General features: G+C 43.0%; 1 protein-coding gene across 1 annotated transcript; it reads left to right on the top strand.

The window, feature by feature from the left end:
• Positions 1 to 12,929: 12,929 nt before the first annotated feature.
• On the top strand, positions 12,930 to 14,717 carry LOC128885905 (serine/threonine/tyrosine-interacting protein-like). The gene is made up of 5 exons (XM_054140270.1): positions 12,930 to 13,096; positions 13,375 to 13,473; positions 13,535 to 13,686; positions 13,818 to 14,006; positions 14,091 to 14,717. The coding sequence occupies exons 1-5, from the start codon at positions 13,058 to 13,060 to the stop codon at positions 14,299 to 14,301; spliced, it is 690 nt and encodes a 229-aa protein (XP_053996245.1). The 5' UTR covers positions 12,930 to 13,057; the 3' UTR covers positions 14,302 to 14,717.
• The last annotated feature ends 10 nt before the right edge of the window (positions 14,718 to 14,727 follow it).

Below are 14,727 nucleotides of genomic sequence, written 5' to 3'. Positions count from 1 at the left end.
AGTCGCAAACGAAACGATTCGACGTGTTTTTTTTTCTCCCAGCACGTTGCACTGCGATGGCAACCATAGCGAGTTGAACGTTCTGTTTGCGCGATCGGTTACCCTGGCGACATCGGATTGATTTCTATCATGGAACTTACTTTACTGCCTTGTCGCGCACAGGGGCTTTGGAAACGCGTGTCAACTCGGACAGATAACGGAAATGTAAATAGATGAAAATAAAAGATACCGCAGTAGTGGGAATCTCGTACATTTTAGGGAAATCGATGTTTCTTCGCAGATAGTCATGAAAGGGTTAACGGGATAGTGTCGAACAAACGAATGGAAAAGTGGACGATCTTTGAGATGTGTTTTGCGACACCCACACGAGGGATTGAAATGAAACTCTTTGGGGTTATCGATATACTCGTGAACACTTTGTACGAATTTTTGTTGGAATTAAAGAGCTATTATCAAGAAAGATATGCACTGGAGAACGCTCGACGACGATTACGTAGTAAGAAGGAGTCAGGGATACGGATCAACAGAAATGACCACAGCCAACGTTTATCACAAGACATAAAAATTAACTTTTATTAGAAAATAAATAAAAGTGTTGTTGCAGAAGTATGATCGGGGTTGAGGGAGGGTGGGGTAGGCGGAAAGAAGAAAAGAGAATATACAACGAAGGGTCCGATGTCGTGATGTCTTCTTCAATATCACATGCCGCACGTGAATTTCTACGCGATAATCAAGGATTAAGTAGGGTCTACGGGGAGACAGAGGCAAAGTGGAGGAGAGGTGAGACTGTAAAGAAGTCGCCGCGCCGATCGTGTGTCGTGTACGTGTGTGTCGTGTGTATAACTGCTCTAAGAGAAAGACAAGAAAATGAAAAGTAGATTTTTTTTAAGATTGGCTGCCTGGTCTGAAGGTCTTCGGGTGGTCCAAAGCTCTGGCCGATCCTGAGGGCGCCGATTTTCACGACTGCCGCGGTACTTCGCGTCCTTCATCCTTCGCGTTCCAAATTTTAGCTGAGTAATACTGATCTGTGGGCACCTGGCACTTTTGCGTTCCAAAACGACGAACACTCGTTTTCCCTAGGACGAAGGACTCGAGCCCCTGATTTGCCCCGACTCCTGCCGACGCGGTTGCTTCGAGTGCATATCGTCTCAGGCCTCTTTCCCGCCGAGAGAATTTCGATGATTGGCCGTGGTTATCGTTGTGCATCGCAAGGCGTCGCTACGTCAAGCACCTCAGGACGCGGCTCGTCCAGGATGGATCACCCTGAACCAGCGAGTTCAGTTGGTGCCGTTCAGAACCTTAATCCCAGGGTTGATGGACGGGCTGGTGGACAGCCTTGACGATCTTCACGGGCTCCACGTACTGCTCGACGCCGATCAGATGAGGTTTCACGATGCCAGCTGGGTGGTAAGGTATTCTAACGGATTGGGCATGTACCTTGATGTTCAACGGCTGGGGATGTAGGGGCGGAATTGGCGGCTGCTGGGGGATCTGGACCGCGTGGATCACTTGCGGAGCATGTACCTGCGGGAACGGTGGTCAAGTGTTAATCGATTTGCCTGGTGTTCGACCCTCTGTAACCCAAACTATGGGATGCAAATTAAAAAGAAAATAATAGTCTATTTGTGATTCTTTTGAGAAGAAAAGAAGAAATCCTTCAAAAATACTCTGAAAATTCAAGAATTTTTTCAAGGACAAAGGGTTACGAGGGTTGCACTTGATCCTCTCGAATGGTCTCTCGTTGCTATTCCGAAGCTTGAAAGAATATTCACATCGAACCCGATTAACTCCACTGGCCACTATTAACGCAATTTGTAATCTACCAAAATCTCCTCGGTCCTAAGTACTACTCTAACGCAATCAACCGTCAAATATTCTTCAAGGTAGCTCACGAGATTACATCACTCGTCCCAAATGTAGGAAAAATAATCGTTGCACGAATTAGAGAGAAGGCACTGGGGCAACGATCGGTGAATTAGAGCGACTCGTTGCGTAAGGACTCCGATTCGCCTGCGAGTGACTCGGTCATGATTTCGTCAGGAGGTTCACAGGTACCTGGGCTAGCAAGAAATTCAATTAGACGGTGATCAGCGTTTCGATTCCGTCTCTCGGCTGGAAAGCCGCGTTACGTGATTCGTAACTAGCGCTCGGCATTAGACGAACCGTTAATCATGGAAAATGAGAAGTTATCGATGATGCGGTAGTCGTTACGAGAAAATCACCGGTCGACTCAGAAATTACGGTGATGGGAAGAAACGGTCTGGATGAGCGATTCGAGAAACACGGAACAGAGCCAGTGAAGCTGATCAAACAATTCTGACCATCTAAAGATCGTTGGATAACGTTCGCTGTTTCAGAATTGTCTCCAGAAAATAATAGTTGTAATAGCACATCTCGCGCTAATCGATAAGGGTCGAAATACAAATGTATGAGTTGCTTGGGAGGACCACGAATGTCCACGAATTCGATTCTTTTGATGTTTCCTTATCTGATGAACGATAGTCCATGCGAGCAGAGTACCAAGAAAATTAACAGACGTTGATTCGCGTTACCTGACGGTGACAATACCGATCTCAAATCATCTTTGTCGTTACCTGTGGCACCGCGACCTTCACGTACGAAGGTGCTGGAGCAACCTTCACGTACGAAGGTGCTGGAGCAACCTTCACGTACGAAGGTGCTGGAGCAACCTTCACGTACGAAGGTGCTGGAGCAGGTGCTGGCCACGCTGCAGGTGCTGGCCACGCTGCAGGTGCTGGCCAAGGTTGAGGTGCTGGCCACGGTTGCGCTACCTAAGTGTTTCAAAATCACGAATTCAATACAACCGTTCCTCTAACACCTCGTAACGAGCTTGGTTACGTTTGGTTATTCCCCGCCGAGTGCGTCCAGTTACTCGGTTGTCGAAGAACGATGGTGAACGTGTCGAGGAGACAGTGGCGGATAAGACGTCCAGAGTATTAAACGATGAACGAGAAGATGGACGGAAAGTGGATGCTGAAGAGATGACATTAGACAATTATGAAGAGAACGTCGAGTGGTGCTCGCTTCTCGTCGAATCCTTTGCAGTCCAAGCTTTGTCGAAGGAGACTTGGACCTCCGGAAAGAGTTACACGATGTCTATATTAATGAGCGATTGATCGAAGACGGTCGAACATTGTCAGAACCGTACGTTGTCACCACAAAATTCTTATCCAGGTAAATTGGAATTATTTTCGAAACGAGCACTGTTTCGTTAAATAAAGCTACAGCGGTTGGTACCCTTCTGACAACGTTCCTTTGATGGTAAACTGCTAAACTTGGTTGACGAGTGTCGATTACTCTTGTTACATCATCCAAAAAGTGTTAACAGAGCGAAATTAAACTTGTTCACCTTTCAGAGAAAATCATTCCATGAAACGCGGAGAGTCGTGTTACGTTTTTAATGTTCGAAGACCAATGCTACGTTGCCTTGCGTTCCACTGGATGTAGAAGATTATTAGAAGATTGTTACGCAACATGCAATAGCAATTTCTAGAAGTTACAGCGTGAAACATTACGCGCTGTTCGACTTACTCAAAATCGCCACCGAGACACGAGAAAGTTGCAGTTTTCACTTACCGGTGCAGCCCATGGGTGTCCGGGGAAGGCACTGGCGACGGCCATGGTGGCGAACAGAACAATCTGCAATTGCAAAAAGGGATCTTTATCTTTCATTTGCTATTCGAAGTTTTCATCTAAAGGGCTATGAAATAGGATCCAAAGCGCGACAGACTATAAGCGTGACAAATTTATCTATTTATTTTATTTTATCAACGATTCTCTTGCACGCGATTATACCAATGCAGCACAGAAAAGTTGAGGCACAACAAAACGAAAAGTGCATAAGGCACAATCATCCAGAAAGGTTTCCACGTTGCAACGCAAAATTATTCTCAAAGATTTCCCGTCGATAAAAGGAAACCAAGGATTAACGTTTAACGATATTTCTATGTTTCAACTCGAATCATTCTCAAGTTCTCGAAAGAAGACCAAAGACTCGAAGTCGAAGTCCGTGCAACACGGGCCAAGCAATAGCGGACAATGAGAGGCTCGGTTGAAACTTACGACGAACTTCATTGTGGGCGGTTTTTCTTGTGCGGTACACGGGAAAACACTACGTATCTAAGGGGCGACGCAGTATGCTTTTATAGCGGTGCCCTGCCCAAGCCCAGGGAGCCAAGATGAGGCGGGGGTACAACGATTGCATTGCATACGGACCCCTTTCACCAATAGCCATCGACCCTTTCGGACCCCTTATTCGGTGCTCCGTTGACCGCGGAATCGTTCCACTTCCGGCAACCGCGTGGACACCCTCGAAAATCCAAAATCGTGACCCGTGACCTCGTGGAAGCTATCAGGAAAAGAGACAGACAGTCAACCATTAACCTGGTTTACAGTTCCAACGACATCGCGGTCGCATACTTCGATCGAGAAAAAACTGAGAGCTTGGAGCACGCGAAAAATTCATCGGCGATTCCGTCCATATCTTTCGCGTAAGAAATTAATCGTTTAATCTAAGATTTTTCAGGCTTTTATTAGTTAATTAAGGAGTTTCAAAACCTATTAGGAAAAAAACTGTTGTATAAGCTTCAGGCATAAGTAGATCGATCTTCCTGCTTTGCTAAGCAATAAACCAAGCAGCTTGTGTACATGCGCAGTAAAGATATAGAATATTCATGAATTGGTATAATTCCCAATAGAAAACGGTACGAATGGATCCTGCGTGTTTGTTAGTCGATGCGTCTGTTCTCAAAAGTTTAAAAGAAAGTTTCCTCGACGCGGTGCCATTACATTAGACATCGCCGTGTTTCGTTATCCATCAGATTGCAGTCCCAACGTCGATCATCTCGAAACAGCTGGATGGCAATAGAGAGAATCGCACAGCGGAAAATAAAGCGCGACTTCCGGTTGTGGTGACGTAACCACGAAATCACAACAATATTTCGTCGAGGATTTTGTGAAATTTCCCGCTGAAAATTTTTCCATTTCGCCGCATATTAATTCTCCGGTTCTAGTTCTGACGTGCCTCGTTTCCATCCGACAGTGTCGATTTATTAACCGACTTCGAAAAGGAGGAGATTACTCAATTCGACATGTGTATTTTTCCTTCTTTTTTTTTTTTTTTATCGATATAGTTGGCAACACGTGCCAAGGAGTATGCGAATCGACGCGATTCCTAGCGATCCTCGCGCTTCCGTTTCACTCCATCGTACGGTTGCACAATTTTTTGGTAAAACCAGGCTCGTCAAAGCAAGAAATCGTTACATGCGCGCCAACAACTAAAACAACGTATCGGCATTGCGAGTAAAAACGCCCGAAGGCGCGCCACCGTTTTATTGTTTCCCATTTACGACGAGCATTGTACTGACGTGAAATTAGAACGCGCCACGTTTTCTCGAGATACAGTAACACGCTAAATTTAATTTGGCAACGAAAAACGAATTCGTTCCATTTGATGGGTAAAAGGACTCGGATCGCTTTCAAATTACTCGCTGTATTAAACATTGGTCAGTTGACACTGCGAAAATATTCGGAGCATTACCATTAGGAGACATTATAATCGGTATGTCTTTATTTTTATTTGCGAAGCTGTCAATCTCACTCCTTAGGACCTCTTTAGAAACAATCGATACACATGTCGGAATAACAATAATACAAGGGGGAAATTGTAGCAAGAACACGCATCTCGAATTAGAGATATAATAGCAGGCTAAATAGACAATGTAATCGCAAACATAAAGATAGAAATGGCGGTAACATTTCATTTCGCAATTTGAAGTGGATTGCCATATGACTACAGTGGGAATGAAGAGGTTAACGAAGGAGGAAAGCGAACACAGTGTTCGTTGCGAGGCAAAATTCTTTGTACTGGATTTTTATTTAAGGAATATTGTGCAATCGCGAGGGAAAAAGGTGTGTTTCCGTGCGACCGAGCGACACGGCTAAAATTCAGTATCAATTTTCGTCTCTCCCACCCTATTTAGTCCAATTATCCCTCTAGTCGCTAACAGGCCGGCTTTTACGACTCGCCAATTTCGTAAGCGCTGTAAACGCTAGAACGCTGTAACCTAACGAGCCGACGCGGTGCAAGCGAAGTCGTAAATGCATTCAGTCCTCGATCGTGCATTTACATTGTGTTCATATCGCGCGCAAACCGAAGGAAAAATCTGCTCTTCTTTGTTCGGCCACGCTGCTCCGGACGAAATCACGTCGAACGAATTAAATTTCAGATGGAAAGTTCGAGCACCCTCTCAGTCGACATCTCGACGCATGGATATTGAAATTCTTACCGACATTGGGGTGAGACAGCGAGCGTGTTCCACCTTTATGGTTTAGGCTGTCAACGTTCTCAAAAGCTACGCGAATTTGAAATCAATTTTTTGATAACGTAAATTTTTCAATGCGTCAATGCTCGATGATTTCAGCAACGCGAACCTGTCCTTGGGACGATCGATTGAGAGACCAGAGATGCTAATTCGTACGCTGACACCTCGTCCTATACAAAAACGTCGAGAACCTCTGTCTCCTTTGAACAGCAGATAGACATTCACCTACGTACTCTTCAGCTTCAAGCACGAAGGTTGCAACTATTCGCAAAGTTTCCACCTTGGCACGGATTCCCTGGAACAACATTTCTCGCTACCTTTGGCCTGCTCGATCGCCTTTTCGAGAAAACTGGCCGCCCTTTACATGGGAGTGTGCCAACCAGTTGGCCAATCTTCGCTACGCGAGCGGAAAACGTTTTGACCCGTCACGCCTAGGGAAGTCTTTTTTTTTTAAAAGATGATCAAAATTCTACTGTTCTACGTACGTACTCGATCGTTAATATTTGATACAGTTTCAGCGTTTGCGTTACACCGTGTTCCCGATTATGTCAAAAGAGAATTACCTAACTAATTGTAAGTTGAAGTGAACGGCGCCGGCGTGTGGTTTATAGACGGAGGAAAGGGTTTTGAGCTCGAAGCTGGAATGCTGCAGATCTGATTGGAAATTATTACATTTCCTGGACAGCGATATTAACGATCCCCTATCATTTGTTCGCCAGGCAAGCCGTGCCTTCTTTAATAATAACTCGCGACAAATCCAATCGGTGTCAGATTGAAATTCAAACCACCTCGAAACGGTAGAAACCAATAAACTTTGGTTCAACGCCTAGAAATTAAGTACCGAAATTCAATGTTTCGATCCACTCTTTAATTTGAACCTCAAACAGAGCGTAAACAGCGGCGAAGCGGGCGAATCAGACAACCGAGCGATTAACGAATGCAGAATTTACCAGATTAGGAAATCTGCATTTCAAATCTGCATTTAAGCAACGTCGGTTGCGAACGTTGCGTATTTGTCTAGGAAGTGCTGCCACTTTTGAAACAGATAAGACAATCCCACATTCGATCTATAGAATATGTACTATTTTTTACTCCTTTTATAATGTGAATAATTCGAATGCGATTGCGCGGTACGATTCCGTTTTCCTTCTTTTACGCAAACGTAAAGAAACGCGGTGTTTTTTAACGCAGATTTTCTTCCAACTGATGAACGATTAGACGAGAACACGAGCCTCGCCGGTAACCGCTGTCGCTTTGCGCAACTCCGAGCTCATTGTTTCTGGACGTGTGCCCACGGAGAGACTGGAAGACAACCCCACGGATCTCAACGCGCACGGGGAAGCTCTTGCAAAATCTGGAAAGTTTAACTATTCGCTTGAATTAAATATGAAACGTTCGGCCACGGTTCCGTGGGCCTCTATGCCTGAGAACTTCATAGGAAACGGTGATCATTTCGCAACGGCGCTATTGGTATCTCTTCCTGGAGTCCTCGTTCCGATAATCACTTTTCGATAGGGTAACCCTATCGTAAATTAAGGATATAATTACTGTGTGGAGAAATTATCAGTCGGAAAAAGCACTTTGTATCGTGGAAAATGAATTCAACCCGAGTCAATTTGAATCGAGTTCAATCGCTTGCTAATTAACTGCGGCCAACGTAACGCGATTGGTCGTGGAGCCGCGTTTTATTAGAGCGCCTTATTGAGATACGATCTTCCAGAATCCTCGAGAAACCTGATCGATCCGGTCGTTCTAATCCTGTCAACGCAGCTCACGTCTCACTACCAGCAGCTTCTGTTGGTCCAAGTTCCAGAGGAATGCGCTGTTTGTTTGTTCTTTTACTTGAATTAATAATCCTCGTTATAACTTATTTCTAAACTTTCGGTATCATAATTTCTCGATTCACACGTTTCGTCTCCAACTATACACAACTTTATATTGCAGAAGGATTATAAATAAGGTCGAAGCATAATATGTACATTAATCTGTGTAACGAATCTACGATCATCACTTTTCGATATCACAACGCACATTCGATGCGAATTCACGCTTCGTCGAGCGAGCAAATTCGAAATGCGCCGCGAGTTTCCCATGTCGAAGCGTTTCGATCGCGAAAAACGATCTACGCGTCGTGATCAGCGGTGCACGAGGAAGTTCCTCGTGCAACGAATTAGGCAATCCGTTTGTCCAGATAGAATTGCTGGCTCGCGGCCCGTTGGATCGTAGGTATCGGGAAAATTAAAGAAATTAATAATCAGAAGACTGGATCGCAGCGTGGATCAGATTTGCCAAAAGGAAATTGTTACACTTCACGCGGGTATCAATCTTCCTCTCCCAACGGCGCGATTTCTAAATCAGATGGCGCACGGTTTCCTCTTACCCATTTGTTTCTGTCAATAAAATTTAATTGCTCATTGTTGGCTCGTTAGGCGAGTGCAATTAGTTATGAATTCTTCCAAGTGGCGAGGAAGTCGAGATTGCTTGCAAACAGACGTTATTAACAGAGACGTTAATGTCACGATATCTCACAATAGTTATCATTCGGGAGAATTAAGAATAAAAATTGTGACAATCCAATGGACAGAAGCAAGCTCGACGACCATTTTTTTCCTCGTTTCCATCCATCCGTTTTAATTGATCAAAACATTCTAACAAGGTGCTATTACGCGTAAGTATCTATCAGGAATTTTCTTTTCCCACTTTCATCACGTACAGCATACATTATTAATAATGGCACAGTTTAATAGCCGCGTATGTAACGACAACGATTTTATGGTCATTCAATTTGGCTGGATCTTTTTCTCAGAATGAAATTGGATATTATAGGAACGCTTCGAGCGATCACTCTGAGACGCCGACATGAAACCGGTCATAGCGCAACAAAAAATCTGATTAAGTTTCCCGCGAGCGAAACGAATTAAATTCGTTAACACCTTTGCATGAAGATTAGCTCGATCTATCCAAGAAATCTCCTAAACGACGTGACAACAAAATTAAACGTCTACATCTACGACGAGTTAAATATGACACTTCTTTCGATTAATGTTTATTTAAACAGGCTTAATTAAATTAAGCTCATTAATTAAATGGTATTCTGACATTCAAGCCAAGTGCGTTTCGATATTACAGAAATTTTATTTTATTTCTCAGAATAGGTCAAAACTGCTTCAATTAACATTTCTAGAATAGTTTTTATTGAATTCCCGATCGATTATAGCATGCAGTAGCGGTTAAATATGCATGCATATCTTACGAGCCTCGTAAACAAATAGATTTACACAAATCGAATAGATATATTGTAAGCGTTTAATTATCGTTAATACTAGCGCATGGAGAACAGTTGAAGCTTATGATTTACGTCATTTTTACGCGATCGAACTCTGTAAATTTCTTTTCAGCTGCTCGTTACGGTGCGCAGCAACGAATAGAAAACTCGGATCTCTTCACCTGTGAACATAAAGGAGACAAAGGTACTCTGACGCACCAGGCGAACTTCGTTTACTTCGTTGACATTTTCAATCGGTTTCGTCGAGGTAATGGTCCCTGCCCTGTCAATTTCCTTCACGGGAAGATTATTATGCTATAAATCGCCGTAGAGCGGCGCACACGTGTCATTAGAAGTACTTGAGGAGATCGTGGAGCTAAAAGTCGAGGCGATCGTTTCCAATACGTTCCCTGGACATTTTTCTGCCTGGCGGACAGCTGAATTTGTCCTCGTGAACCTCGATCGTGCTCGATCGCGACGAATGGCAGAATGTGATTTCTTGTACCCTCGGTGATCGCGTTTCTTGATTATTCGCAAACTGTAGATCGCCCACGGGCTAACGTAACGGGTGATCCGACAATCAAACCCACTTATCCAGACTTAGTTTTTCCACAGTGTCGGTTGTTTCATCGTGGATCCATAGCAATCCGTGACAAAAATAGGAGAACGATCGTGCCAGAGCAGCCTTTGAACCGAATCTTACGATTGGAAAGAGTTTGATTTCAACAAAAGCGCGTTGGCTAGAACTAAACGATATTTATTTAATTACGTAGCCAATCAAATGAAACATGTATTTATTTAATCACTCGTACGATTATATTTAAATCGCCGAATGATAGCGAAGACGAGAGAGAAAAGTGCGAGCAGAATTTGCAGTACGAAACTGACAGTGATGGAAACAGACGGTTCCTCCCTCCTACCGACAGTCGTGTCGCTAAAATTTACGACTTTAATAACGGTGTCGATTACACGAATTCCTAGCGCAAATTTTTACGAGAACCCTCCGCAACGGCCAGGTAAAATTTACGAAATCGTCGCGCAGAGAGGCATAAAAAATAGGCGTCGTTACCGGAGCGACTTGCAACAGAACGCAATTCGAGGAATAGCAAAATACGATTCCCAATTCCTCGGCATACCTGGCCGCTGGCACGGTGCCCCGGGGACCACGTGTACCGGGTGAACCGATTGTCAACCCATTTCCATCGTTATGTATAGAGGCTAGCAACAAAAGGCCGGTTCTCTCGAACCGGAGCCCCCTATAGTTTGTCGCAAAATGTCAGAGCATGGGTTTGGAGGGTTCGGAGCTTCCCTTGAGTGTAACGTTGAATTTGAAATTTGTAGAAAGAAAAATATGAATTTTTCGTGATCTCCAAACTGGACAAGCGGTCCGCAGCTGATGGACCGCGGTGATTGGTCGCGTTCTCTATGTCCACTGACGGAGCCAAGTGCTCCAGATTCGTATCCCAAGGATGGCGATTGCAACAATCCCGATGCCCCCGGGGCCAACACGGATTCCCATATCTGCGAGAGCACAGAGCAACGCCAACGAGCTTAGAAAGTAAACTGCCATGCGGGGGGGACTACGCCTTCGGCTGCTTACTGCTTAATTATTTAATTATACGAATCCCGCGGCGGCGGGAGCCCGGTTCGCGGAAGAAAACAGAGCACCCTCCGTTGTTTGCCGCAACACGATCCCCAGACATGGCGCAGTACGATTATTATCTAGCTGAGGCTTCGTATTACCATGCCAACTTGGATTTCAGGAAAATAGGAAAGTCTCCGGGCTCGCAGCTTCGTGGAATAATCGATAGAACGTCTGTTAATCCAAACAGAACTCTCAACTAGGTGAACTTCTTATGGTGTCTCTGAATGGTCCTAAATGCCTTAATGATCCAACCTGTGATAAAGTCAGAGGTCGGATCTTCCAAGCTTCCAATCCATCCTGACTGCTACTTTCCGGAGCCAATTAGAGGGTCTTTCGACCTTATTCCGCAAGCGACTAAACGCAACATTGACGTACCCTAGAGAGGAACGACAGGCATCCATAGAATGGGACTACTCCTAAGAAGACCAAGGTTAAATTAATCTGGCGAATCCCTACTCATCCCCACTGATTATTAAGCAAAGGTAACGGTCGGTTGGACGTGGAGGGACATTTGCTTAAGGACTGGTGCAACATTATTTCATCTCGTTGTACCAGAGCCCCGGGCAATGACTTTGAGAGCGACAAACTTGGAATCGACGCTTCTCGGATGACGCACCTGATCCAGAGGCAGTCCCAACTTGCGCCAGCCATTTAGGTACTCGAACAAAATCGAAATAAAAATATACGTCTGTGAATTACTAAATCAGATCACAGTTGGACACATCGGATCACTGTTTTCCTCGATAATGTTTGTCGCGCATGATGCTAGCTCGTGCAATAAAATAGAAACAAATAATTAAGCGGGGCTCGAAACACCTTCGCAATGGTACACCTGTCGAGTGAACATGACTCACCGCGTTAGATTGGAACACATCGGGGCACGAGACCCGTTCGTTAATTCGATATGATAATTTCGCAGAAGGCACGTTACGCAATAATGATAAGTCGAGAAAAGTGAAGATCTGCACGCGATGTCGATCAAGATTAACGTAATAGCTCGCGTATAATTCTCATTTTCTACGGAAGCACGTTCATCGGAAGGCCTAGCATGCATGGACTTTCATCGCGAAAGCGTAGCGATAGGTATAGAAAAGCGTATTACATCCCGGAAGAAAATACGCGCCGACGGTTACCGCAACCTGAGGAATCAGTGCCTCGTAAAATCTCGTATTAAACAGTTCGTAACTAAATTGCATCGCTCGACTACGCGTGCAACATTTCTCCTCAGAGGTGCACGGGTCGCCTGTTATGTGTAACAACTACAGTTCTAAAGTGAAACTACACGAACTAAATTAATAGAAATATTGTTTGAACATTCGTGTAGTCTTACGTGCACGTATTATGTTAAATAACTACGTTGTATAATATAAATTAACTAAATAATATTTTTTCGAACCAGTAGCCACCTAGAGGTGAGAGGGTCGAACTAATTTTCGGAGTTTGATTAGGGCCTCTATCAGGAAAACGCTCAAGTTTGTCCTCGTTTAGTTCCTGTTTTCAATTCTAGATGGCACTGTTTACAGTGTTTTTTTTACCGACCTGTCGGCACATTACCATCAAGTCTCTCGCCACTAGAGAGCACCACTGAAAAATGTCGGTAAATTATCCATAGTCTTTTTTGCAGTTTATAGAAAAGGTTGCGACGTGTATGGCAACAGAGAGCGCCCTAATAACTTCCTATATTGCAAATGGCCGAGGCATTAAAAAACAATATCGTGATCGCGGCAAAAAGAGTATCTTTATTTCCTATTTTATCGTATAAATTCGACGATCACGCACGTTCAAGTGTGAGAAATTAGTGGTATGCTGTCTCTAGACAGTAATGAAACTCACCAAGATGAGGTACGCCTATCCTGTCTATCCTAAAGTGTCATAAGCAGTACATCCTTCAAGTAATTTAGGTTATCTTGTGTTTGTCACTGTGACATATCTTTTGTATTTTTAAAGACACTCGTCTACACGTTAACGTTTATATTCTTGATTTTCATAAAACCACTTTAGACTGTTCGAATCAAATAGTATTATATATTACATTCGCGTATTATATGGTTTGTTTGCCATAAACTGTCCCGTGTTTACGCCGCGTCAAAGGAAACTAGAATAAAAAGATTATTTTTTAGGAAACTGCCAGCGAGAATGGATCGGACGATTATCCAAGAATACCTATCACTATGGGTGAACCGAAAGAATGGACTTATACAATGAGAAGACACATGCAGGTACATCGGATGTACATTTATCAAAAGAATATCTCTTAAATTCATGATTACCTTATATTAGGAGGTGGTACCTGGATTATACCTTGGTCCGTACAGTGCAGCTAGTCGGTCGAAACTGCAATCTTTATTAGAACATGGCATAACTCATATAGTCTGTGTTAGGCAGGATATAGAAGCAAATTTCATAAAGCCTAACTTTCCCGACAAATTCAAGTATAAAATTTATAAGTTATTACTAGATCCTGGATAAAACGATAATAAGCATAGCAACCATTCTCTAATCGTTTTGCCTAGGTCAAATTTAATTTTTTTCGTGCAACCTATACTAAGAAGTCGTGTTGCAGGTATCTTGTTTTGAATATCGCCGACACAGCAACAGAAAACATCATTCAACATTTTCAAAAAGTTAAAACGTTTATCGACGACGGTTTAAATTCTGGTGGTCAAGTCTTGGTACACGGCAATGCTGGTATATCGAGATCCGCGGCATTAGTTTTAGCGTATGTTATGGAAACATACGGACTCTCCCAAATGTAAATTTTTGTTTTATAAAAAGCAGTACAGTATCTAGTTCATAAGAAAAAACAAAAAATACTGAAACATGAAATATTTTTCAGACGTGCGTACGCAATGGTTCAACAAAGACGATTTTGTATAAATCCTAACGAGGGTTTCATAGCACAATTAAAAGAATATGAACCTATATACCAAGCACAAAAGACTTTAAAAAATGGACAACAAAGTTCAGTGAGACAAAGAACTAAAAGGACTATTCACCAAATGGATACAGAACGAGTGGAAGATAGATGCGATGAAATGGACAGTTGATGTTAATTGTGAAAATGTTAAAGCTACCAAAAGACTTATCCTAGACTAGGTAAAAAAGAGATAGACTTGACGAAGAGTAGCACGCTATACGTCGTCATGTTCTAAAAAATACCTAGACATAGGTATATTGTAAAATCAAATCCAATTGCTAATATGATATATAAGAATCGAAAATTTATCGAAACATCTTCGTATACGTATTAGCTAAACAAATTGTTTATCTAGATAAACATGACATAGCTTTTGAAGCCGTCTAAATTTTAGACTACAATACACACTTATAATAATCAATAAACTGTAAAAAAATTTTTAAACGTACGCGATATGAATAATAATACTATTTTTTATTTATTCAGCATTTAAGTTGTTTATAACTTGTTACATACTTGCTAAGGAAATATAGATAATATTTTTCAGCTCTTCATT

Source organism: Hylaeus anthracinus, unplaced genomic scaffold (assembly GCF_026225885.1).
Source record: "Hylaeus anthracinus isolate JK02 unplaced genomic scaffold, UHH_iyHylAnth1.0_haploid 11982, whole genome shotgun sequence".
NCBI lineage: Eukaryota > Metazoa > Arthropoda > Insecta > Hymenoptera > Colletidae > Hylaeus > Hylaeus anthracinus.
This window is presented reverse-complemented; position numbering and strand designations above follow the sequence as displayed.